Source organism: Lycorma delicatula, chromosome 5, assembly GCF_047948215.1.
Source record: "Lycorma delicatula isolate Av1 chromosome 5, ASM4794821v1, whole genome shotgun sequence".
In the NCBI taxonomy this organism is placed as follows: domain Eukaryota; kingdom Metazoa; phylum Arthropoda; class Insecta; order Hemiptera; family Fulgoridae; genus Lycorma; species Lycorma delicatula.
The window spans coordinates 178,649,119-178,676,641 of NC_134459.1; the positions used below are offsets into that span (position 1 = coordinate 178,649,119).

Consider the following 27,523-nt stretch of genomic DNA (forward strand, 5'->3'; position numbering starts at 1 on the left):
ATGTAATCGACCTTGTATTTATAAAAATAGTCCCTCTGATTCTGAAAATAAAAACACACATTTATAAAAACCAATATTACTAACCACTTTTGTGTAACAGCCTTCAACTCAGGATGTATGGGTACATCACAAAACCCTCTCCCCACTCACCATTACATAAGAAAAATAAATTTTCAAAAACTTCAAACAATGATTTCAAAAATCATTTTTAAATTATCAGTTTAAAAATGATAATTAGGAGGACATAATATAATTCCAGTATTGATGACTTAGCCCTTCAAACCGGTATTTAAATTTTTAAAGGCCTACCCTACTGCCGGTAATTTAAATGGCCAACCAGCAGCTGTATTACAGTACTAAAAGTAAAAAATTATCGCTTCAAAACTATTACACCAATTTAAACCAAATTTTCAGCAGATGTAGAACAAATACAAACCTTTCAGAAAAAAAAGAAAACATTGTATTTTAGTGAAATATGACTTTATAGTAGGTTTTTGAATAATTCCCATAAGAATTTGCAGTGCAAAATAAGTATACAATTCGTCACTGTCTACATTTTTCCAGGCGTCAAGTCATTTTGTTTGAATTTATGAAGTCATTGGCATAGCGATTTGTCTCGTCTGCAATTTTATTCACTAAGTCATGATCGAAAAAAAGTTTAAATGCTTGTGAAACACACTGTACTTGGTTAACTATTTCACGTCTTTCAGTAAAGGGGATTTTTTGTGAGGTGTAAGAAGAATCATCCACTTTTTCCCCATTTCCAATCTATGTCTTTTCTTTTACGCTTCACTTGTATATCAATATCGTCTACTCTGCCATTACCACTACTCTGCGCAGAATCTTCTTTATTTTCATTACGATTTTCTGGCACAAAATCTTCATCACTTTCGTCACTATCAAATTCACTACCGCTATCAAATATTCTAATGTTACTGTCACAGGTCTCATCTAAACATTCGATAATTTGTTTATGATCATTGTGATCACCGTTCTGCTCCGGTACAGGCCCGGCTCGAAACCGCATCCCAAATACCTCGGTTTCCCTGCCTCTTCGCAACTTCCACATGACCGCCCGAACTTTCACCACTAAATCGATTGGGAGAGCCTTTACCAATACGGTGGTAGCCTCATAGGAGGTTGTTTTAAAAACACCAGTGCTAGTATGCACTGCGCTCGGCGCAGAGACGGCGTCCGCCGTCTCTGTGACCTTCTCATCCCCAACAGCAACTTTTCATCAAACAAAACACCTAGGTATTTATGAACCCTAACTCGGCTGATCACACAGGCATTATACTTAATAGTGTGGTTACGACTGTATGATAATTTGTCTGCACCTTTGAGAAGCATGAACTTCGTCTTGGGCACAGAAATCTTTAAATTTTGAATGTCCATCCACCCCTCTGCGGTGACAAGGCCACTTGCGCCCGGTCTTCTAGCTGCAGTCGTGGGTTACCACGAACAACAGGAGACATTCATCAACGAAAGCCTGGGCTGTGACCCCTTCCGGGAATGTCAGTCCGAAAAATCTGTTGAATACCAGGTTCCACAACAATGGACCGAGAACGGAGCTCTGTGGGCTTCTACTGGTGACGGACTTTTCCACAGCTAGGTGCGCATCCTTAAACAGAACCGTGCGATAAGACAAGTAGTCGCGTACTACGGCCTGCAGGGCTACGAGAACATTGCGGCGTTCCAACTCATAGAGGGAAGAACTCAAACACAAGAAAAGAAATACTGCCTCTATGTCAGTAAAAATTGCCAAAACATATTCACAGTCGGCGCTTTCCGCCTCGGCAGGAGCATTTAAGATGAAATCCTCGGTGCCCCCCTTTCATGAAGCCATACTGGCCTCGATTTAGAAGTGATTTTAAATCGATGCTTTCCCAGAGCCGTTCCACAATCAGCCTTTCAAGCAACTTGCCGATTACCGGCAAGAGGCTGATGGGTTGATAACTGCTGACCTCGCTCGGATCCTTTCCTGATTTTAAGAGCACCCTCACCAAAGCCACCTTCCAACAAGTCAGAAAACAAACCCAGCTTAGGCACCCCGAGAACTGTCTGCCAAGCGGCTCTCTTATGACAGGCAGCAGATGATAGAAAATATTCGGTTCAAATTGGTCAATCCCCGGTGCCTCTCTCAGTGCCATTCAAGAAACCACTTGGTCTATATCTACGGGATCCACAACCCGTACGTCAGGGAATGGTGTTTTCACCCGCCGTAACGCCGACATCTGCTTCACTGTCCGGAGCATCTGGAAACAGAGTATCCAGGAACGCCTGGTAAGTCGTCACAGATGTTAAAGTGTTGTCACGACCACCAAACCCGCATCTAACACTGGACAGCACGTTCAATGGCTTTGGCCTGTAACATGACTTTGCGAGCTGCTAGGGGCAGCGCTGCAACTCGCGCATCGAGTCTTGCAAAACTCAGTTTGGCGCGCCGGTAGATCCGCAGACCCTCAGCGTGCACACGTCATCTATGATAATCCCCGTTAGGGAGCGACGCTGGTATCTTCTAGCGGACCTAACTCTTGCGCGCAGCACGCAAGGTCAGAGAACCACCATTTTTTCCCGGGTTTCCGCCTGCGTTTAAAAGACGGCTCCCCGGAAGCAGAAGTCATGACGGCTCTAGGCACTGCTGCTCACTTACGACCTTCAGAACCACCCCATGGTCCCTTGTTTTCGTGACCCGGGAGATCTGGAACCTTTCTCTCCGCGGGTCCAGGACCTTCTTCAGGATCAGCTCTGTCATCGCAGCCGAAGCCCTCGGACCAGGCGTTATTGGGTGCACCTTGACGGTGGCCCGCTTAATTTAGCTAGCCGACGCCTAAACTGTCGGCGGGGGACTAACTTTTGGCCCCCCCGACGGGGAGTCTTATTCTTTAAGACTTTGGGGGTTGGCGTCCCCACGGGCCTAGCCTCCGCAGCTTTTTTTCCCACTATACAATGAGCTGCGGAACACTTTACATTTTACACATATACTACACCAAGAACACTACATAAATTACAACATACACACATACACAATTACACAACAACAACCTACACTGATATTTCTTACATTTACACTCGGTGGTGTTGCGACAGCTTACGAAACGCAACCGTAACCCAAGGTGGGAACAAATCGTGCCGATGGGTGAATGGCTCTACGTAGTGAGTCTCGAACGATGTCCTCTGGGCACCAGGGCGAACCCAGTTGTATTTAGCTCTAGCTCCAGTACGCGTGCGCTCTGCTGGAGTGGTCCATTTTTCGCCGGTACTCGTGGGACCAAAATTTCAGTTCCAATAATAAACACTATGATGGTTGGTGGTCCATCTGAAAAAACCACCATTTTAAGTCTTGCGAAGAGACCTCGATCAGCTTCGTCTGACGAGGATAAAAGTCCTACTGAACAGAATTTCTTAAAATCAAAATATAAAAATATCAGATTCGTTGTTCTCAAAAATAGTCAGGAAGGTGGCTCCCTTCAAAAGGTCTCACCGTTTTTAATAAACAAAACCATAACAGGTGCAAGTGGCTCCCCGAAGAATATCAGGAAATTACGCGACGGATCGATTCTGGTTGAAACATTCAACGATGAGCAGAGTCGATCTATCTTACGTCTCCGTAGTATGGGTGGCATAAATATAAGCGCAGAATGCCACAAAACGCTAAATACGAGCCGGGGTGTAATTTTTTGTAGAGACCTTCTGGATATAGATATCTCTGAAATAGTTGACGAGCTGTGCCACCAAGATGTTGTTGAGGTGAAACGTATAATGAAACGGCAGAACGGAACAGAAGAACCGACACCGTCTCTTATATTAACATTCAGTCTCCCTGTTCCACCAGAAAAGATCAAAGTGGGTTACCTCTCGGTTCGGGTACGACCATTCATACCCAACCCACGGCGATGTTTCAGATGCCAAGGTTTTGGTCATACTACAACATCTTGCACGAAAACTGAGATCTGTGCTCGATGTGGTAAAGAAGGTCACAACGACACTAACTGCGAAGAAAGTGAAAAATGTGCAAACTGCAGTGGTCCACATACAGCCCGCTCCCGAGATTGCCCAACTTTTAAAGAAGAAAAGGCAATTCTCAAAATCTGTACGGAGCAAAAACTATCTTTTCCGGCTGCACGTAGAGAATATAAAAAGATAAACAACTCACGGAACCTGGTTAAACCAGACGTATCTTTTGCCACCGCTACAACTAAACAAATTCCTACAAATGCTAATAATCAGCAGTGCGGATCCTGCAATGAGCTTAAAAAACTTGTTCAGATGCTATCTGATCAAGTAGCTTCACTTACAGCCACTATCTCAGAGCTGACAAAAATGAATAAAAAGTCCTCCATCGCAGCTAGTGAATCAAACAGTATGATACATACGAAAGTTCCTATTCCCAAAATCGTACCGCCACGAATAGCGACTATCACAGCTGGCAGTAAGCCACCTAATAAGCTCCCCATAAAGGGAACCCACGTAACTATCTCTTCTGGGATGTCAACTACAGCATCCCATTCAAATAAATCTCCTCCACCATCTCCTCATATACTGGAGGATATGGTTGAAGAACCACCCGACCCTAGGGCATCGGAGTTCTTTAAAATAAAAAATTCAAAAAAGAAAAACCGAATCACGTACAACTAATTTTTATTTAGTTTCCGAAATTTATTTTTTTTTATTTGCTTTTTACACTTATGAACATTATTCAGTGGAATGTTAGAGGTATTCGGTCCCGCATTGAAGATATTAGAGTACTGGCGCACACACATGATCCACTAATCATGTGTTTCCAGGAAACTCACCTCCTACAACATGACTGAATTACATTTAGAGGATACTTCTGCGAGAGATACGACTGCCTAGTAGACAGTAGGGAGAGTGGTGGAGTAGCGATTTTCATGAAGAATGGGGTGTCAGCTACAAGAATTCAACTAACCACTGTCATTCCTGCTATTGCAGTAAAGGTCACTATTCCCTTCAAATTGCATATCTGCAATCTGTATCTCTCACCGAACACTGTGTTCAGTGCTTTAGACGTCTCAAATCTCCTTACACAAATACCATCTCCATCGTTAATAGTAGGAGACTTCAATGCCCATCATATTTCCTGGGGCTCAACCTTCTGCTCCACTCGAGGAAATATGATAAACAGATTGAGACAAGATTTTGACCTTTGCCTACTGAATAATGGATCACACACATTTATGTCCTTATCAACTGGTGCTGTATCTAACCTTGATCTTTCCATATGCTCACCGAATGTACTCCCTCATTTTAATTGGTCGATTTGTGATGACTATCACGGCAGTGATCATAGACCAATTATTATTAGTTTCGGTGTAGACTGCGAGATTAAAAGAATGCCACGGAGATGGATTGTTGAAAAGGCAGATTGGAACGGATACTGTAAAGCATTCCAATCTCAGTATGACGATGGAGCTAACATCCTCGACCAATATTCTTCTTTTACGTCCATGATACTTAAGAATGCCAACAGATATATCCCACAAACATCGGGTAATCCTAGACGTCCTTTCGTTCCATGGTGGAACGATGAATGCAAAATTGCTATTAGGAATCGACGGCAGGCACTACGTAAATTTAATCGTAGGCCCACAACAGAACATCTAAATTTATACCGCAGGGCTAGAGCGGTGTGCCGTCGAGTATTCTTGGACGCTAAGAGGAATTCATGGACGAAATACGTGAGCACTATCTCACGCACTACTTCCACGTCTACTGTATGGAAGAAAATTCGTGCAATCTTCGGATCACCGAAACAATCTATTCTTGGTCTTATTGATGAAGGAGAACTCCTTTCATCATCCTCGGAAGTGGCAAATAGTCTAGCAAAATCTTTCCGCTCGGTGTCTCTCACCTCATCATATAATAACGATTTTCAACGGTACAAGATACAAATGGAGGTGTTGTCGTTAAACATTGGTGATTCGGTTGGTGAATTAAACACTCCATTCGTATTTAAAGAATTGTTACATGCACTTAAAAATTCACGGGACACTTCCCCTGGACCGGACAACATTCGCCTTTCCATGCTTTCACACCTTCCTAATTCGGCACTACAACAACTTTTGAATATTTTCAACGGTTTATTCTCCGAACAAGTCTTCCCACCCGGCTGGTCAGAAGCATTTATTATACCAGTACTAAAACCTGGTAAAGACCAGAAGAACCCCTCAAGCTATCGCCCTATTTCATTAACAAGCGTTTTGTGTAAAATAATGGAGAGAATGGTAAACCGCAGACTTACATGGTACTTGGAGAAACATGGCTTTCTATCTCCAGAACAGTGTGGTTTTCGACAAGGACGATCTTCCATTGACCATTTAGTGTCACTAGAAACAGCCATACAAAACGCTTTCCTCAATCGGCAACACCTCGTCGCTATCTTCTTTGATATAAAAAAGGCGTATGATACAGCCTGGCGACGTGGTATTCTTAACACTCTCCAAAAATGGGGAATCAAGGGCAATATGCTTGCTTTTATCCGGGGATTCATAAATCACCGAACGGCTCGTGTTCGTGTAGATGATTTGCTCTCAGATAGTGTCATCTTAGAGAATGGAGTGCCCCAAGGTAGTGTATTAAGTGCCACCTTATTTTCTGTAGCCATAAATGATATTACCAAATGTGTTCAGGCTCCTGTCTCATGCTCTCTATTCGCTGACGACTTTGCTATCTACATTGCAAGCCGTTCGGCACCCACAGCAGAGAGACTACTGCAGAACACTATATATCACCTTGAAGCTTGGTCCAGGATTACTGGTTTCACATTTTCATCCGAAAAAACAAAATGTGTAGTTTTTTCTCGGCTACGAAACCCTTCTATTCCGCAAATTTTTCTGAACGGTGAGACTATTACTATCTCTAATTACGTTAAGTTTTTAGGTTTAATTTTTGATAGTCGTCTTACTTGGGTCAAACATTTAAAAGAATTGAAAACAAAATGTTCCAAAATTTTAGATATGATGCGAGTCCTTACTAACACCAAGTGGGGAGCCGATAGATCATGTATGATACATTTTTACTATTCCTTTGTTCGCTCCCGTTTAGATTACGGTTGTGTGGCCTACTCATCAGCTCGTCAAACCGTGCTTAAAATGCTGGATAGTGTACATCATGCTTTCCTTCGGCTTGCTACAGGCGCGTGTAGATCAAGTCCTGTCGCAAGCTTACTTGTAGACTGTGGTGAACCATCACTTTGGGATAGACGAGACCAGCTCTTATTATCTTATTTTGCTCGTCTCAGAGGACAGCCAAATCACCCGGTTCTTGAGTCAGTCCTTAAAAATCCTAATCTAGGAAAGTATGAGGATCATCCACGACGTACTGCACCTGTAGGTATCCGTACCTGGCGTCTGCTGCAGCATATAAATGTTGACACACCGTCATTCTTTCCTATGTACCCTTGCTCATATCCTCCATGGGGAATAAACCTCATAAATTTTAATTTTGACCTGACTACATGTAATAAACAATCAACACCATCTATCGTCTTTCAGCAGATGTTTCAGTGTGTTCTCTCCAAGGCGAAACCAGACGCGGTTGTATACACTGATGGATCGAAACAAAACGATACGGTTGGGTGTGCTTTTGTTGTCAATGAGAGAACTTATATGTTTGGTCTCCCCAGTATTACGAGTGTGTTTACCGCTGAACTATATGCTATAAATAAGGCTCTAAACATCATTAACCCTAAATATAGAAAAATTCTTATTTGCAGTGACTCGTGTAGTGCTCTCCAAGCCTTAAAGAACTTTTATTCCAAACATCCTATCGTCATTGAAATTTACAACGCAATCGCTGAGTTGAATAATCGCAACACAGAATTAAGTTTTTGCTGGGTCCCTAGCCACGTAGGGATTCCAGGTAATGAACATGCAGATTCCGCTGCCAAAGAAGCATGTAACCAGCCTCCTTTCACCACCCGAGTTGCTACTTCTGATTTCATTAACTATGTAAAACAATTATTAAGAACAAGGTGGCAAGGTGATTGGACAGCTACTGTTGATAATAAACTCCGTCAGATTAAAAATTCTGTGTTACCATGGAACTCCTCATACAGAAAACCCCGGCGTGAGGAAGTAGTACTCTGTCGATTGCGGATAGGACACACGAGAGTCACACACGAGTACCTGTTTACAAGAGGACAACCACCTCTATGCGCAAGATGCAACTGCCGCGTGACTGTGCGCCACATACTCGTGGACTGCATATGTTATGCGGCATTGCGTCGTAAATTTAAAATTCCTAGTAACATCCGTGGTATCTTGCGTGACGATAAGGAGGTTTTAAACCGCATGTTTATATTTTTACGTAGTATAGGGTTAATGCAAAAAATTTAATAAGTATGTATTCTTTAGTAATTGTATGTATTGTCCTATGTATTGTTTTGTTATCCGAGTAGGGAGCCTTTTACACTCCCTATCGGATTTTTTTGTTTTTTTTTGTATGTTTTTTAAATTCGTCTGTGATATTAGTTATAAGATTTTTGTGATATTAGTTTTAAGTTTTATCTCCTTTTTTAGTTTTAAGATTTATTTATTTTTAATGATAGTTTTTAACATAGTTTTAAGTTTTATTTATTTTTAATGTGATAGTTTTTAACATAGCTTTAAGTTTTATTTATTTTTAATGTGATAGTTTTTAACAGAGTTTTAAGTTACATATTAGTGTTTTTGTTATCCGAGAATGGGCCTTTTACACCCATTCCGGATTTTGTTTCTGTGATAGTAGTTTTAAGTTTTAATTTTATCTAAAAACCTAAAATTATTTTTATTTATTTATTTATGTATTTATTTATCTATTTATTTATTTTCCGGGCGATGATAACGTTCAACCGTTTTTCGCCCTTAAAAAAAAAAAAAAAAAAAAAAAAAAAAAAAAAACTTTTGGCCCAAGCGGACTGCATACCCTCGATCCGCCCGATCCTTTCAGATTCCGGGCTAGACCTCTGCAAAGGAGGCTTTGTCCTGGAATCCTGTGGGACAGAGCCAACCACCTCACCGCTGTGCTCCGCCACCTTCGACTTTGCAGGGAGCTACCTATCAGCCTTGGCTCGCCCTCCACTGCCTTGCTCTCCCTGTACGGTTCTGACCGCACAGTCTTTCCCACACAGTTTGACACAGAGGTATTGGCAGGATTTTTTGTGCAATCCGCCGGTGCACAAGAGGGTAGGGCCTCCCCCTCGTGAAGACCTCCGTGACCTCCTTAGAGGACCGTGCCAGTTACTTCAGCAGGAAGGGGTCACTGGTAACAAAGTCCTCGAGGAAATCTCTCCCGAATTGCTCCGTAGCAGGTTACCAATGAAATACACCAACTGCACTGCCGGGTACTGCAGCTGCAGTTTGAAAGAAACCCCACTTGAAACAGTTGAAGCTTAAAAGCTCCTACTGTAGACCACTGATAAGGTCGAGTGAAATTGTTTCCCAAACCTGCCAGAGGATCTGAAACTTTCCTATGAAATACGAAGATGGGGACACTGACACACAAAGAAAACATCCTTACTTAGCTGTCAGTGGCTGTCCTGCAACACACTAAGCCGCTGTTTCGTATAACACTTCGCAGCAATGCAGGTTGACTAACTGCCACTGATCGTTGTACAGCCCTGATGGCGTGTATGTAGAACACATTTCTTGCAGAAAATCGCACCGGTATTGCAGAGCAAGTTTACAGTATGGGGCTAGAGGCCGAGAAGCGATCGAGGACTTATTGATATCAAATCATGGCAGGATGAACATTTATTAACTTTAAATTACGAAAATAGTTAATATATGAGTTTTCACCGACCGCTAAAACTTGGCGGGTGAAATTAATTCCTTTGCAAATTATAATTGAACAACTGCAGGGTTCAGTATAGAGCAGAAGAACGTATCTGAGTGTTTTGATTGACTCCTGCTTGTATTGGAATTGTCAAATAAAAAATATGTCAGAAAATAAGACATTAAATTTTTAAATCTTAATGAATAAGTAAATTAAAAAACATAGAAATTGCTAGATTAATATATTGTGTGTAAGCACAACCTGTTCTCCCATATGGAATACTGGTATTGGGCAGTGCGCCAAACACATAAATAAAATATTTATAATCAAAAAACATATAGTAAGGGTGTCTTTGGATAAACATAGGTTTTATCCCACGATGATCTTTTTAGTGATTTTAATATATTAACAATAAAACAGTTTATATAAAAAATTTATTACATACGTTAAAAAAAAAACAAATATTTTTGTTGCTCAAACATCATTCTATGACATTCAACCTCCTCTATGAATCATGAGACCTTGCCGTTGGTGAGGGGGCTTGAGTGCTCAGGGATACAGAGTAGCTGGACTGAAGGTGCAACCATATCGGAGAGGTATCTGTTGAGAGCCAGACTAAGGAATGATTCCTGAAAGAGGGCAGCAGCTCTTTCAGTAGTTGTTAGGGGCGTGAGTCAGGACGACTTAAACGGCCGTATCAACATCACTCAGTCCACTGAGTACTGCGCAGCTGAAAGCAATGGAAAACTACAGCTGTTTTTTTTTTCCAAGAAAATGTGGCTCTGCATTTTCAAAAGCAATAATGGAGGCGCCTTCCTTGGTAAAATATTCCGGAGGTAAAATAGTCCCCCGTTCGGATCTCCGGGTGGGGACTACTAAGGAAGGGGTCACCAGAAAAGTAAAAAATAACATTCTACGAGTCGGAGCGTGGAATGTTAGAAGCTTAAAAAAGGTTGGTAGGCTAGAGAATTTAAAAAGGGAAATGGATAGGGTAAACGTGGATATAGTAGGAATTAGTGAGGTTCGGTGGGAAGAGGAAGGCGACTTTTGGTCGGGTGACTTTAGAGTAATTAACTCAGCGTCAAATAATGGGCAGGCAGGAGTAGGTTTCGTGATGAACAAGAAAATAGGGAGGAGAGTGGAGTATTTCAAGACGCATAGCGATAGAGTCATTGTAATAAGGATAAATTCAAAACCTAAACCGACAACGATTGTTAACGTCTATATGCCTACAAGCGCCCATGATGATGATGAGGTAGAAGGTGTATACGAAGAGATTGATGAAGCAATTAAACACGTAAAAGGAGATGAAAATTTAATAATAGTTGGAGATTGGAATGCAAGCATTGGAAAAGGCAAGGAAGGAAATATAGTGGGTGAATACGGGCTGGGCAAAAGGAATGAAAGAGGGGACCGACTTATAGAGTTTTGCACGAAGTATAATTTAGTAATTGCCAACACCCAATTTAAAAATCATAATAGAAGAATATACACTTGGAAAAAGCCAGGCGATACTGCAAGGTATCAGATAGATTATATCATGGTTAAGCAAAGATTTAGAAATCAACTCGTGGACTGCAAAACTTACCCTGGAGCAGACATTGATAGCGACCATAATTTGGTGATAATGAAATGTAGATTGGGGTTTAAAAACCTGAAGAAAAGGTGTCAGATGAATCGGTGGAATTTAGAGAAGCTTGAGGAAGAGGAGGTAAAGAAGATTTTTGAGGAGGACATCGCTAGAGGTCTGAGTAAAAAAGATAAGGTAGAAAATGTAGAAGAAGAATGGGAGAATGTTAAAAAGGAAATTCTTAAATCAGCAGAAGCGAACTTAGGCGGAATAAAGAGAACTGGTAGAAAACCTTGGGTTTCAGACGATATATTGCAGCTGATGGATGAACGTAGAAAATATAAGAATGCTAGTGATGAAGAAAGTAAAAGGAACTATCGGCAATTAAGAAATGCTATAAACAGGAAGTGCAAACTGGCGAAAGAAGAGTGGATTAAAGAAAAGTGTTCAGAAGTGGAAAGAGAAATGAACATTGGTAAAATAGACGGAGCATACAGGAAAGTTAAGGAAAATTTTGGGGTACGTAAATTAAAATCTAATAATGTGTTAAACAAAGATGGTACACCTATATATAATACGAAAGGTAAAGTCGATAGATGGGTGGAATATATTGAAGAATTATACGGAGGAAATGAATTAGAAAATGGTTTTATAGAGGAAGAAGAGGAAGTTGAGGAGGATGAAATGGGAGAAACAATACTGAGATCTGAATTTAAGAGAGCATTAAAAGATTTAAATGGCAGAAAGGCTCCTGGAATAGACGGAATACCTGTAGAATTACTGCGCAGTGCAGGGGAGGAGGCGATTAATAGATTATACAAACTGGTGTGTAATATTTATGAAAAAGGGGAATTTCCGTCAGACTTCAAAAAAAGTGTTATAGTAATGATACCAAAGAAATCAGGGACAGATAAATGTGAAGAATACAGAATAATTAGTTTAACTAGTCATGCATCAAAAATCTTAACTAGAATTCTATACAGAAGAATTGAGAGGAGAGTGGAGGAAGTGTTAGGAGAAGACCAATTTGGTTTCAGGAAAAGTATAGGGACAAGGGAAGCAATTTTAGGCCTCAGATTAATAGTAGAAGGAAGATTAAAGAAAAACAAACCAACATACTTGGCGTTTATAGACCTAGAAAAGGCATTCGATAACGTAGACTGGAATAAAATGTTCAGCATTTTAAAAAAATTAGGGTTCAAATACAGAGATAGAAGAACAATTGCTAACATGTACAGGAACCAAACAGCAACAGTAGCAATTGAAGAACATAAGAAAGAAGCCATAATAAGAAAGGGAGTCCGACAAGGATGTTCTCTATCTCCGTTACTTTTTAATCTTTACATGGAACTAGCAGTTAATGATGTTAAAGAACAATTTAGATTCGGAGTAACAGTACAAGGTGAAAAGATAAAGATGCTACGATTTGCTGATGATATAGTAATTCTAGCCGAGAATAAAAAGGATTTAGAAGAAACAATGAACGGCATAGATGAAGTCCTACGCAAGAACTATCGCATGAAAATAAACAAGAACAAAACAAAAGTAATGAAATGTAGTAGAAATAACAAAGATGGACCACTGAATGTGAAAATAGGAGGAGAAAAGATTATGGAGGTAGAAGAATTTTGTTATTTGGGAAGTGGAATTACTAAAGATGGACGAAGCAGGAGCGATATAAAATGCCGAATAGCACAAGCTAAACGAGCCTTCAGTAAGAAATATAAGTTGTTTACATCAAAAATTAATTTAAATGTCAGGAAAAGATTTTTGAAAGTGTATGTTTGGAGTGTCGCTTTATATGGAAGTGAAACTTGGACAATCGGAGAATCTGAGAAGAAAAGGTTAGAAGCTTTTGAAATGTGGTGCTATAGGAGAATGTTAAAAATCAGATGGGTGGATAAAGTGACAAATTAGGAGGTATTGCGGCAAATAGATGAAGAAAGAAGCATTTGGAAAAATATAGTTAAAAGAAGAGACAGACTTATAGGCCACATACTAAGGCATCCTGGAATAGTCGCTTTAATTTTGGAAGGACAGGTAGAAGGGAAAAATTGTGTAGGCAGGCCACGTTTGGAATATGTAAAACAAATTGTTAGGGATGTAGGATGTAGAGTGTATACTGAAATGAAACGACTAGCACTAGATAGGGAATCTTGGAGAGCTGCATCAAACCAGTCAAATGACTGAAGACAAAAAAAAAAAAAAATGACATTCAACAATCTGGCTTTGAAACTTAACATACAAATATAATAATAAGCAGGAGACAATTCATATATATTCCCAATTAATTATTAAACTTAATTCCAAATGAATTTATTCATACTCCATTCACAACTAAGCTAAGAAATGAAATAGATAAATGGACCACGCTGAATTAATTTTTTAATTAACAATAGAGATATGAAATTTCCCTAACCCACAAATTTCTGAAGCTATATACTAATTGTAAATTTTTATTAACCTATACATTGTATTGTAGGGTCTCTACTTTAGTGACAATCGCTGATTAATTACATTTTAATTTTCAAATGTACATTTATAGTACATTTAGTGATTATGTGTAATTACTGGAGAATTTGATTAATCTGTTCCGATTTCTGAGAATAACATATATCATTTGTACATTTAACCTTAATTGGATGCGGTTAGTGAGCGAGTGAATGTAGGTTATGTTTGGCTAGATTATGATAATCTAACCAAACATAACTAAAGCTTGCTTTGCTTGCTAACCTCAATTAATTAACCCTAATATTTTGATTATTTAAATAATAAACTCAGTAATTACAGCTTACGGTTGAGTTATCTTAATATGTAAAATATGTTAACACAGAGAATATGTAAAATGCCAGGTATCTTTTCAATAAATCATTGTATATTTATTAAGTTCTCCAATTGTGGAGGTGATTAATCAGATTCACTGGTAATTATTCATTATCACTGAATTAATCAAATTTACCCTAACGTATAGATTAATTGTGAATATGTGTATAAATTGTTAAGATGCTGAGCAATTGTATGAGATGTTGGTAATTTATATTATATTGTTGGTAATATATAACTATATTGTATTATATAACTATATCACCCTCGCACAAACATTGTCTTTGCAGGTATATCTATTACCGCACATACTTTAATAATATCTCATCTGTATATTGTGAATTAAAGCATAATAAAGATTCATTCACACGTTTATTATTTCATTTACTGAAATAAAAGGAATTATTCTCCTGTTATATATTAGTATGTAATTTTATATTGATAATTTACCTACTGCATTGTGCGCTTAATATATTTTATGAACAAGTTTATCAGAACATGGAATAAATTTGATGCTTTTGATATAATAATAGTTTCAATATTATTAGAAGGCGATGTAAAAAATAATAAAAATCATTTGATCATTTTAACTATTTTTTTGGCTGTTGTTTTCAGTTGTGTTCCCCGTTTTCAAACTTTACTTCATCATTTCATTGTACTTTTTCTTTCTTCTGACCACTAGATCTTAATTTGTGGTTTTGGCTTAAAAAACTATAATTTTTTTTGGGTGGGTTAAAAATTTCTCTGTACTGGATTTCTTCTTCAGAAATCTGTTTTTGTCTCAAGTCTTTTCTGAATTAAATAAAATTTTTTTATTCTTTATTCTTATATATTTATCCATAGTTAAAGTTTAATAAAATTAGTTATGTAGCATTAGGTGTAAAGTTCTGTGACAAGTCACTAGTTTTGTATATTTATTTTTTCTCTAGACTTTTAGCTGACAGAGCCCTCCTTGTAGGGAATTAACAGTTTCATGTTAAACCTCCAAACAAAAGTTAGTAGTTATTGATTTAGAGTAAGGTAAAAATGTAACTTTAGTTGCAAAAATGTTTTGTTACTTGATTTGTTACATTGTTTATTAGTTTATATGATTATCTATTTCCTTTTCTTAACGACCTACAGCTACCTATTATTGTAAGTTATTGTTTTAATAATTCATTGCCTTTATTTCAGCTAGTGAAGTCGGCCAGGCATCCACATCGAAGGATGATTTTTATCCGTATGCAGTTAAAGTGGTAAATTTTATTTTATTTTCAGTTGTAGAAATACTTAATTGTTTAGGAAATTTTTTTAAAAAATCTTCAGTACAAATTAGATGATATTAAATTTTTTATTTTATTTTTTGGATATGTAACTATACTTTCAAGTCGCATTGTGTTTATGTTGGTCAACATAAAGTTTGTGCAATCAAGGTATCAAGGGTTCAGATATTTTATTATTGTCTTATGTTTTGTGTTGGCAGCAATGAGCAGCTAGGTATATGTAGTTTCAACTGTAGTAATTTAAAATCTTTATTTTGTACTGTTGTTTTTTTTTTAGTTTGGCTGACAGAACCACATGAAGCAACATTTTGCATTCATTTTTTGTTTTTCTGGGTATTTTCTTTCCTGGTCTTCTAGTTCTTATTCATTCTTTCGTTATGGTTTTGCTTTCTCTTTTTTTTATAAACCTGGTTGTGTCCTGTACAATTTCTCATACATATTTTCATTTCTTTTAGGTCTTAATGAATGAACTACTGATGTCCATTGATTTCCATTCTTTTTGTTGCAAATGTGGTTGAAGATTTGTTTTATGAGCCTGTTATCATTCATTATCATAAGATGGCTGAAGAATTTGACTCTTTTTCTTGACTGTGTCTGACATTTTTGAGATCCATTATATTCATATTACTTATGAATTTTTATTGGTTTCGCCTGTTTTTGTTGGTCCTAGGATTTTTCTCAAGAATTTCTTTCAATTCTTTTCCAATGGATTTATTTCACCTAGTTTCAAATTGAAGATCGATTCTGGTGCATTCAGCCCTTCTGATTTGATATCTGTATTATAATGCCTGATTTTAGTTTTTCTGAGATGTTATATTGTTGTAAATGTCTTATTAGTTGGTATGCCAATTCTATTTGTCTTGCTCTTAATTGATTGTCTTCTTTATCTAAACCATTGATTTCAGTTATTTTTCTCATATATTAAGTTTATTGACTTAGTTGATGTTTCTTATTTAGGGACTTAAAACTTTATGTATTATTTTTTTAAGTCATTTATTATGTTAATGATTAGTGTAATTTTTTATTTTGACTTAATTTTTATTTCATTTATATATATATATATATATATATATATATATATATATATATATATATATTTAAAATGCAAACTTTTAATGACAACTTGAACCAAATTCTATAATAAAATATTTTTGATAACTTAATAACTTACTTCATAATGATTAGTCACATAATGTTATAATCATATTTAGAACTATCTCTAGTCACTCTAGAGTCATTGCAATATTTGGTTTAATTTCTGATTAGAAAAGTTAATATTTTAAAATTATTAACAGTTCATAGTAAAAAATAACAAAAATATATGTTTGATTTACATAAACTGGACATACATATCCAGTTAAAACACATTTTATTGATTGAATTTTTATATGATGTTTGATTTTAGCAATGATGTTACTTTAAACAAGTTATATTTAATAATTATTCATAATTCACATATCCAATAATGAAACATAATGCAGTGTTTATTTAGACATAAACAGTGTTTATTTTTGAGTATCCCATGCCCCTGAGTAATATATTTTTATTTATTGGGTGAAAATTGGAAAACATAGTTACTCCTGAAAATAACAGATTTACTATAAAGTACATATAATACAGAAGTTTTATTTAAAGTGGAATAGCAAAATGATCACTTAAACATGTGGATTAAAATACCCCAGCGTGTGATTAACTCTTTTTATTCCTCATTTTAAATGCAACGGTAGTCATGTTATTTCAAGAAAAAACATCTTAATTTTTTTTTTTTTAGGTGGGATGAAATGTACAATAGATTGTTTAAAAAAAATGAAAATATACTTATGGTACTACACTTGGTATACTTATGGTAATATACTAATGGTACTCACTACTACCACTGTCTTCTTTATCTGTTCACTGCCTAAGGTATCTTTGTTGCTGAAGTTTTTAGATTTGCATTTTTCAAAACTTTTCATTAATTTCACTGAAATTAGTTCCCGTGCACTTTTTATTAAATCAAAATTTGAACACCTGTACACTCAAATACTCTTGTAGTGTGAGGATATAATCTTCTATGGCCATCCACTTGGTATTGTTCAAAAAGTGGATTTTTAAAGGGTTTATTAATGCAGACACCTAATGGCACTAGAAGTTAAGTTTATTCTCCTGGAATTATTATTTTATTAGTTTTACCTAAAACCTCTTTCAGATCGCTGATAACTGTTAAAATTTAGAAAATTCAGAATTCCTTGTCGCTTTTGTTGTACATTACTAATCCAATGTTTATTACATCTTTATTCATCCAACTGATTGCTGTGCAGCTAATTTCTGATGTCTGTATATATATATTTACAGACATCATATATATATATATAGACACCAGCCCTGGCCTGGCTGAATTATTAAACTAGAACAATTTTTTTAGTGTTTTTTAAAAATTGTGGCCAAATTAGGCCAAAGGCCAAAAAAGGCCGACTAAGAGCATGGAAATTGCAAATGCTTTATTTACTGAATACAAAAATAATAGTACTACATAATATATGAGCTTTTTAATATTTAGTATGCATTCCCTTGTTCTTCATGAGCATTGTACTTGTTTGCACAAGATTTTCACATGTGGTCTTGATTTCTTCATCATGGTGCCAAACTTGGATGAGTGTTTCAATTGCCTCTTTATCGTAATTTTTGCTTTTTGCAGTCTTCGTTTGACTATTGCCCATAGGTTTTCTATCGGGTTCATATTGGGACTGTTACCAGGCCAGGGAAGAACACTGATCTCTTTTTTTCTTTAAAAACTCTTAGCTTCATGGCACGGGACTCCATCATGCATAAAAATGAATTCTCCGTTAGGATACCAACCATGAGCCAGTGGTAGTAGTTTAGGGTTTCAAAACATTTCAGTACTGATTCTGAGTCATAATTTTTTCAACCGTTGGTGTTATTTTTTTGTTTTCTTAGGTGTGCATGGCCCGTAGTTCTTCCTTTAAAGTTCTAACAGTCGTAGCTGAAACATTTATGCCATATTCTCTTATTTAGTCGCTGAGAACCTTACTTGTGCTATTTCTGTTAGCTAGTGTCATGTTTTTCAGCTTTCTGGTCATTCTGGGCTTAAGAACCTTCTTTCAGCCACATTTCGCAATCCATCTGGATTCAAAGTTGTCATAGTTTTCAACTAAGTTTTTTCTTTTTAGGCTTGATGTTATATGACTAAGTATAACGTTCTTCTTGCAGAAGAACTTATACTTTTGAACTTGATGAAAGATCAGGAATTTTACCCATAACCACAAAATTTTACTTGTTTAATAATTAGAAGTGAAGTATATTTAAAAACACCTATAACAAACCCAAAAATAAGGTCAGTAATGCCTATTTGCAACATCAGAAACTACCTTTTCGTGCTTTTTACGTGTTATAGTGATAAACTTATGTAAATAAATAGGTTATAGACAAATACAAAGCAATATTAGTAATAATTTTGTAGAAAAATGCAAAAAAAATTGTTTTAGTGTAATAATTTGTCTAGTGCTGAATATATATATGTATATGTATATGTACACATTTATACATACGTACAGTATGCATCACAAAGTTCTACTGGAACTTTCATTACCTATTCTACTCAAGAAAATAATGGAAAAACTTCATATAAACATATATTCTATGATGTTTTGTTTGCAAGTTATGACTAGCGAAAAATTTCACTTTGATTTTAACAACCCCAGTGAAATGAGGTCTGTACTGAAATTTTTACGACGTTAATTATATAGCAGAATTAGTGAATTCTTATTATTTTTGACTTGAAAATCGAATAAAATAGGCCCCAAAACTATATCTGCAGTTGTCCCAAAACCGTTTCTGCAGTGTTTTTTTTAAGAAATCTGGGAGTGAAAACCAATAAATTGGGGTAAAAACCCTGTTTTTTTATGTTTGACGTATAATAACTTTGCTACAATGGGTAATAAGGACAAAAGTGTTGAAGAGTAACGAGGCAAGAAAGTAATTTCCCTTTCCTTGATGTAATGTGATGTAACACTGTATTTTTGTTAGTGTTATCACCTTTGAATTAATGAATTTGTTAAACATTATTTTAAAATATTCTAGGGTTTGATGCATATTCCCTGTCCAAAATAGTGAATAGTTCCTTTCTTCCTTAGGTTTATTATATACTAGTGAAATTTTTTTTTTGCTCATAAACACCTACAAATTTTTGAGAAATTCTTGTGTTTTGTTTTATTGAGCCAATTATTTTATGTAAATCCTATTCTTGCCTTGTTATAAAATCAGCTTTATTCAGTGATTTGGCTATACAAGGATAATGATTGGTGTAGTTCAGTTACAACAGTGTAACTATATTTTCTTGTAATACATCCAATCAGTCTTGGTTCTGTTTTCAAAAAATACAATTTCAAACTTTTAACAGAATATCTGGAAAAGTTTTTTTCTTCAGTTAACAGAAGTTTTTTTAATGCAGTGATATAGCTTTCATCAGAATCAAACTTTTTCATCACAGAACAGAATAACCAGTTGTTTTTAGTTTATTTTATTACTTGTTTCTTCATTTGTAATAAAGAATTTAAATGCTGTCATTTCATACTTGTACACAAGGGTATGATGACACTACTTTTCAATATAACTCCTGGCAACATTTAGGCACTTGTCCCATCTTTCTGTAAGCTTTCATATTCTTCTAGTAAAGAATTGTTCACCTTTGTTTAAGCCGTTCTCTTACCTTAATTCTTGACCTGCTCATTGCTGGTGAACTCTGTTCGTTATGAAAACTTTGAGAAGAGTAACAAAAATAATCTGATTGTATGAGATCAGGAATGTACGGTGGATGCGGCGACACCTCCTGATCTTACTTAAATTGTTTCCTGTGTTTTTTGAGTAATTTGGTGTTATTGTTCAGAAGAGTTACCCCTTTTGAGGGAGAATCGGGATGTTTTCCACTTATTGAGGGTTAAATCACTTTTTTTTTAGCGTTTCAAAAATATACTTATTCTTGATTGCACTTTGTTCTTTCAAACAACTGCTTAAATTTGGCCTTGTGGTCCCAAAACATTGTATAGCTTCATTTTACTGGCTGCTGCATACATTTTGAATTTTTTCCTGGTGGGTCGACTAAAATTTTTTCATTCCATATTTTGATGTTTGGATTCTGGATCGTAATAATGTATCCAAGTTTCATCACAAGTTATTATGCAGTTTACAAGTAAAAAAACTATTAAAAAGTTCCATATAAATGGGAATAAAGGTGTCTGTGATTTTGAGTTGTTCGTTTCAGAATCCTACTTAAACTCGTTTTGCGGTAATAAACTTAATTTGGTTAATGGAATGGACATTATAAATTTCAGCAATTTTTCAAATTTATGCCTCTGTCCTTATGAATAAGATCATTTGTATGAGTTTGCAAGCGTCAGTTGAGATGTCCACCAGTCTTCTGCTATGATGCAAGTCGGTGATACTTGTTTTGCCCAATTTAAACTATCCAATTCACTTATAAAAATTTGCACAGTTAATACACTTATTACCGTACTGGTTTAACATCTGTGTATAAATTTGGGCTGGTTTTATACCTTCAAAAAGTAAAAATCTTATCGCAGCATGTTTTCTTCCACATTACAAGTTTCGACAAGCGAAGTTGACATTTTGAAATAAACAAAAGAAGTTGTAATAATGGAAATTCTTTTTGAACAGCTGATACTTTTTCTGTCAGGGATGCCAACTTGAATGATACAGTTTCAGTTTATTATTTATATAACTTTTCAGTAATTGGCGTTTATCTCTTATTATTGAACAACCCTCTTTATTAATGAACACAGACTAATAGTATTTGAACTTACGGTTCTTCTTAAAATTATAATAATAGATACAATTGTGTGTTACTTGTTAAAATTAAAACAGTTAATGTCATATGTACCAAGTTATTATTAACAAAATAAATCAGAAGTGGCTTGAAGTTGTTTTTAATGAAAGATGCTTTATTAGAATTTTGTCAGTATTGTTTATACACAAAAATTTATACAAATAATAATTTCCATATTAAAATACGCTTAGGTTATATTCCCATCTTAAATATGGTATCTCCTTCAAAAAAATTAGGACTTTTCAGGTTATAAATATGTACTGACAGATCATTGTTTGGTGCCCATAATTATGAATAATGTAGACTAATATTAAGTCAATTAGAAATTTTAACTTTTGTTTTTATTATTGTGAACCTAAATGTTTTTATTTAAGAATTTGCCGCCTTTACTAAAAACAATATTCACTTATTTAAAAAAAATAATATCCACCTCTGTTAAATAAGGCAGCAGAGTTTTTTCAACACAATATTAACTCAACATAATTTCTTTGGCTTTTGAAGAAAGGTTACTATTATTATTATTATGCCCCTGTCGCATAATAATTTAATAAATAGTTTTTAATTATTAGTTAAGTTAGTTAATTATTTTTAATAAATTACTACTCATTTAAAAGATCTAACATCAATTCATTTGAATTGAAATAAAAAGATTTTCTTGTGGAGAAATAGTATTACTCTATTGATGTACTTATTTAATAATACAAATTATAAAAAACAAAAAAAAAAAAAAAATTGAAATATCTGAACATTTTGAATCTATATTTAATGAGTATAAATATGTTCAAATAAAACTCATTAACACTTTCTGAATTGTGATTTATCTTGAAGTTATTTTAAATATTTAGTATTTTCATTTGTTTGTATTTTTAATTATTATTAATATGGACTTGAATGACTTTTATTTTTTTAATTCTGTACTTTATAATAGCGCTCTGATAAGGTTTTATCATGGTTTCCTCTGATTTAGCCAGAGAATTTTGGGGTGTTTCCGTTTTTCTATTCGTGGAATTGCATAGCTACCTATGCAGTCCTGATGTGTGATTTGTGAAATATATTTACTGAACAGAATAGAAAGTTTATTTAGTTTTAATAATTAATTTTGTTATCAGTGGCGTGTTCTGAACCTTGCATCCTTATTTTTTTCCCAAAATTTATTTTAAAAAATTGCTGAGGGTACTGGAGAAATAGTAATTCTTTTAATTTCTATGACCCTCTACTCTTAAACACCTCTTACTTTAATATTTCTCTAGCTACAGCACATGGCTTACTGCAATTTTTAATTCGTATGCTGAAGTAATTAAAATTTTAATCTAACATAAAAATTAATAATATTGTTTAATTATAGCAAGGTTTTTTTACCTTTTAATCCTTTGTATGTATTTTCTGTTAAAGGAACCGAAGGAGAACGGTCCGTTATATGTTGAAATGCATTTTTATATGAGGGTGGCAAAAGCAGAAGAGAGTAAGTATAAAGTAAAGAAAGTTGTGGTCGCTTTAGTTACAATAAATATTGATTTCTTTCAGGATTGATAACATGAATTGGTTAATGAGTCATAATAATTTTTATAGGAATTATAATTCTTATATTGATTCAAGGGACATTACATTCATATTTTAGTATAATGTAATATTTTGATGCAAGCGATAGATAACACCAAGGTAATAGTAAGGAATGCATCATATTCTGGGCATCATAAAAAGCTAACTTTCTTGAAAGGTAATTATTTAAGAATAAGTAATTCTAGGTGAAATTTTTTTATGTCCTGTGCACAGTCCATTCGTAAATTGTTTGTACCAATTATTATTACAATAATTTTTTAGATACTTTATGATTTTTCTTTTTAAATCGATGTTACTGCGACAGTATAAAACAGTATGAAACTGCGACAGTATAAAATAATTTGACATATATTATTAAAATTCTGCCAATAATAAATTATTGTGGTTTGATTTTATTTTCTACAACCATTAATAATTTTACAGTAGGTAGTCTTATTAGTTTTTAATTTTATTATCTGATCAAATCAAAGCATTTCATTGGTTGTATTTAAAATCCATTTTCCTTATTGGATGAGGAAAAACATCCATACTTTAATGTTAATTTAAAAATTCTCAATCGCTTTTTATTTAATTTACTTCTTAGTAGTGTTCATTTTACATTTTTTGTTTTCTCAATTCAATAAAATTATATAAAATAACTTAAGAAAAATGTGTGCTAGTATGTTATGCTGTTGATGAATATTCTTAATATTAGAATAATAGTAGCTCCTCTCATCATAATTCCACCAGCATTCTTTGCATATTTAACAAGTGCACAGAGTTAAGTGAATATGATGTTACTAATGTGTTCTGTAACGATTAACAAAACAGAATGGGGATGCTCTACACCAAGATAATGTGTCATAATTAGATAAAAGGAAGTGCAAGTAGCCTGATTTTATATTCAGTACGATATTTTATAAATATTACATTTTGTGTTTGATCTTCATTTTATTATTAATTTATTTAATTTAGTTGCTGCAACAAGTTCAAGAACTGTTGTGATTAGGTATAATAAACATGTAATGACTAAATGAACTTTAAACTAAACTGCATTACAAAAACATGGAACCTCCAGATAGTACTGCTTGTTGAGTTTGGTCTTCTGGTGTATATTTAAGATGTTCAACTCCTTGGAAGTAAAAAAAAAAAAACAGTCAGCATCATTCTCACTTGTCTTGCTTTCATCAGTTTCAATAGTGATTTAAATAGTTACCAGGTAGACCTTGTTTTTGAACTATATTGATACACCCTAGATTCAACAGTTATCATTGTCTTAAAGAAGTTAGGATCACCATTTTAGTGTACTCCAGCATGTCCTGTGCAATGTCAAAACATACTTCTTTCTTTTCAAGCAAAAGTATTTTTGGCATGTACTTCATGACCTTTGTACATCCAAACCATCCGTTAAAAACTTGTATTAATCCCAGTGTCATTTGCAATTTCGTGGACAGTAAGCCGACGATTTTCCATTATAAAATGGTGCACATTATTTATGAGATTTGGTCTTTGGTTGCTGGCAGCTTTCATCTCTCACTGTTAAGAGTTGAAAGTAGGTCAGCTGAAGTTCTTTAATTTGTGTAATCCTCATACCTTTGATCTTGAAAGCCTAAATCTTAAGAAAGCTTTCTTATTAATTATTTCACTTTAGGTATGATCAAGGTTTTGTTAGAACTTGATGCAGTAATGTTGTTCAATGCGTTCTTTTATGTACAAATTAAAAATATGAGATATCACATGTTTTACTAATATGGAACATGTTTTACTAAGAATGGAAGCTGGACAACAGCAGCTGTGAGGACATAAAAAAAATATGCATGCACATTAGGTACTAGTATTGCACTATACTAAGTTTTAGCGCTCGCATTTAAATACTTTTTTAGAAAAAAAAATGGTCTGATACTTGTTTGAACAGCTCTTATACAGTTGGAATTTGTAACAAATTAAAATAACAATTATTTAAAAGTGGAAACTTATTATGGCAAACCAAATCAAATATAATTGAAACATTTTTAATAACTTAATTTAAAATATTTTCAGTAATCTGGTGACCATCTTTAGTGACTGGTGCTGCTGTTTTCACAATGTTGTCAGCTGATGTTACTGCCAATGGTTGTTTTTAATAAGGTTAACTAACTAACACATTTAGAATTTGGTCTCAAGCGTGTTGGGTTTGAATTATGTCTGTTCATTTAGTGTGTTTTGGGTGTTTATATATTTCATAATGTTCGAGTTATGTGTTTTGTAATGTTGTGTGATTCATAATGTTGTTTTATATGTTATTTTTTATGTACTTATATGTTTAGAACAGTGATCGGCAAACTCGTCATCCAAAAGAGCCAAATATAAACAGTACAAAATTGAAGTTTATTCAAAGTGGCATTTTTTTTAAACTTAAGCTTTGCTTTAATAGAGACTTTTTATGGAAATAATTAGCATCAAAAGTACACTCTCAAGCTTGCCTTTGCTAAATATGTCGTAGTTTAACTAACGGTACATTAAAGAAAACTTGGCATCATACTTATATAAAGATAATATTTATTTAAAAATATAACAAGTTAAATAATATAAAAGGTATATAAAAAACTACAAATACTCCTCCACTAAAGTGAACAACGGCCTTGAATTTCCTTGTAAAGTAATGGTAAGTCAGGTTTGTACGTTGTTTTTAATTTTAGGCACGATTCCGAGTTCTCATCGAGAGGCCGATTTCCTAATTTACTCTTGATAAAGTTCACACTTGAAAATGATTGTTTACATAAATATGTAGACCCAAATAAGGAAAGAACAGCAAATGCTAGTTTCTTCAGTTGATCATACGAGTCAGGAATACTATTCCAGGTGTTAAAATCAACATATCCTCCCTCTCCAGATCTTTCAAAGCAGACCACTTGTGCTGTAAACTTAATTCACATTTATTTTTCTCCAATAGCTCTAAATTGGCACAAAGACACTCGAATTTTGAGCTCCACAATTCTTTATTTTTTAAATCTGGCAACTGCATTTCAAAACTGCCAATGATATTAAAGGGTGAAAAATTTATTTCTGTTATCATGGCATTCAGAGGTTTTTTTTTAACAAAGGCTAACGTCGCTTTGCTGTTTCTAAAGTCTTTGAGCCCGCTGAGAAAAGCTTCCTTCATATTTAACAGTGTTGTTCTGAAATAGCAAATGTCAATATTAGACTTATTTTCTCTACAATATTTCAATAGGTGTGGAAAGCGAATTAGTTTCTCTTTCAAAATCTTCGGCAAAAAGCGACAATTTGTTTTTGAATGAAATTACTTCTAACATCTAAAAAATTGTGTTTCCTTTTCCTTGTAACGAACGATTAAGCTGATTTAGATGAGAAGTAACATCCACCGTAAAATAAAATTTCTGGATCCACAGATCGTTTGTTAGCTGTACATAGTGAACACACTTCTCAAGAAGAAATGCTTTTATTTCAGTAAACGGTAATGCGAAACGTCTCCTCTCGATAACCAACAAACCTTGTTATGCAGCAGAAGATCTGCATATCTACTCTCTACCTCGATTAGAAATTCTTTATTGGAATCTTAATCACCGATTCCATTACTTTGCAAATTTCTTCAGGAAATTTCTGCATTTATAGTGCTTCCTGATGAATAATACAATGCTAAGTAAGTATCTCGTGATTAATTTTTTCTTTCAAAATAGCGACAAACTCAACCATTTCTTGCACCTGTCATACTTTTCACTCTGTCTGTTGAAATCAAGACAATTTTTTCTAATGTAATTTGATGTTTTTCGAAGCACTCAATTACAACATTTGCTATATCTACTCCATGCGTTTGTCCTTTGAGTGGCAATAATCCCAAAAGTTCCTCTTTATGGCCTGTTGTGGAGATAAATCGCACAAAAAGAGAAACTTGCGCTGTGTCATTTATATCACAAGACTCGTCAACTGCTATTGATAGAGTTGAGGCCGATTTAAGATCTTCAATTTTTTGGTTTATGTTTGCAGACATTTTTACTGTTCTTTCTTTCACCGTTTTAGCACACAAAGGTATCTCTCGCATTTTTTTTTAAGTGTCTGCCTTATTCTTAAAATCTCAAAAAACCTCTTCAGTTGCACTTATAAAACAACTCTTTATATAGTCTCCGTCTGTGTATGGCTTTCCTCTGTGAGCAGTCTCCTGACTAATTACAAAACATGTCGTATTAACATTGTTAGAAGATTGCACCCAGTGATTAAAAACAAAAGCTGACCTTTAGTGTCTCCTCTGGAGTTCCTCGACTGCTTTCTTCCTTGCATCACCAACCGGATATTTGGTACTAAATGATTTGTGTTTAGTCGTAAAGTGTCTTTCTAAATTAGATTTTTTGTTACGTGCCATTTTTTTCTTGACAAATAAGACAGGTCGGAAGTTTTGGATGGACGCAAAGTTTTCTGTCCACTCCACTTTTAATTCACGGGTTTCATCTTTCGTTTTCCTTTGCTTTTTCTTATTATCTGTGCTGGGCACCTAAAAAGATGTTGCATTTTGAGTAAAAATAACGTATTAAACACAAAATTATAACAAAAATAAAAAAAAGATCGTTAAATAACTATGGAATCTGTAGATGGAAAGATATATATGTAACTGTATTAAATAGATGATTAACAACATATGTACAATTACTAATATATATAATTTTATGAATTTAAAATATATACGCTTTTATGTCGCTCAAAATATTTACGGATTATAAT

General features: G+C 34.7%; 1 protein-coding gene across 2 annotated transcripts in view; it reads left to right on the forward strand.

The window, feature by feature from the left end:
* The window catches only part of LOC142325631 (serine/threonine-protein kinase VRK1-like), a 161,413-nt gene that overhangs the window by 88,598 nt on the left and 45,292 nt on the right, over window positions 1-27,523 (forward strand). For both annotated transcript variants that reach the window (XM_075367630.1, XM_075367631.1), the window contains exons 3-4: window positions 15,341-15,402; window positions 22,664-22,733. In XM_075367630.1, coding sequence (XP_075223745.1) covers window positions 15,341-15,402; window positions 22,664-22,733 — 132 coding nt within the window. The remainder of the gene's footprint in view (window positions 1-15,340; window positions 15,403-22,663; window positions 22,734-27,523) is intronic.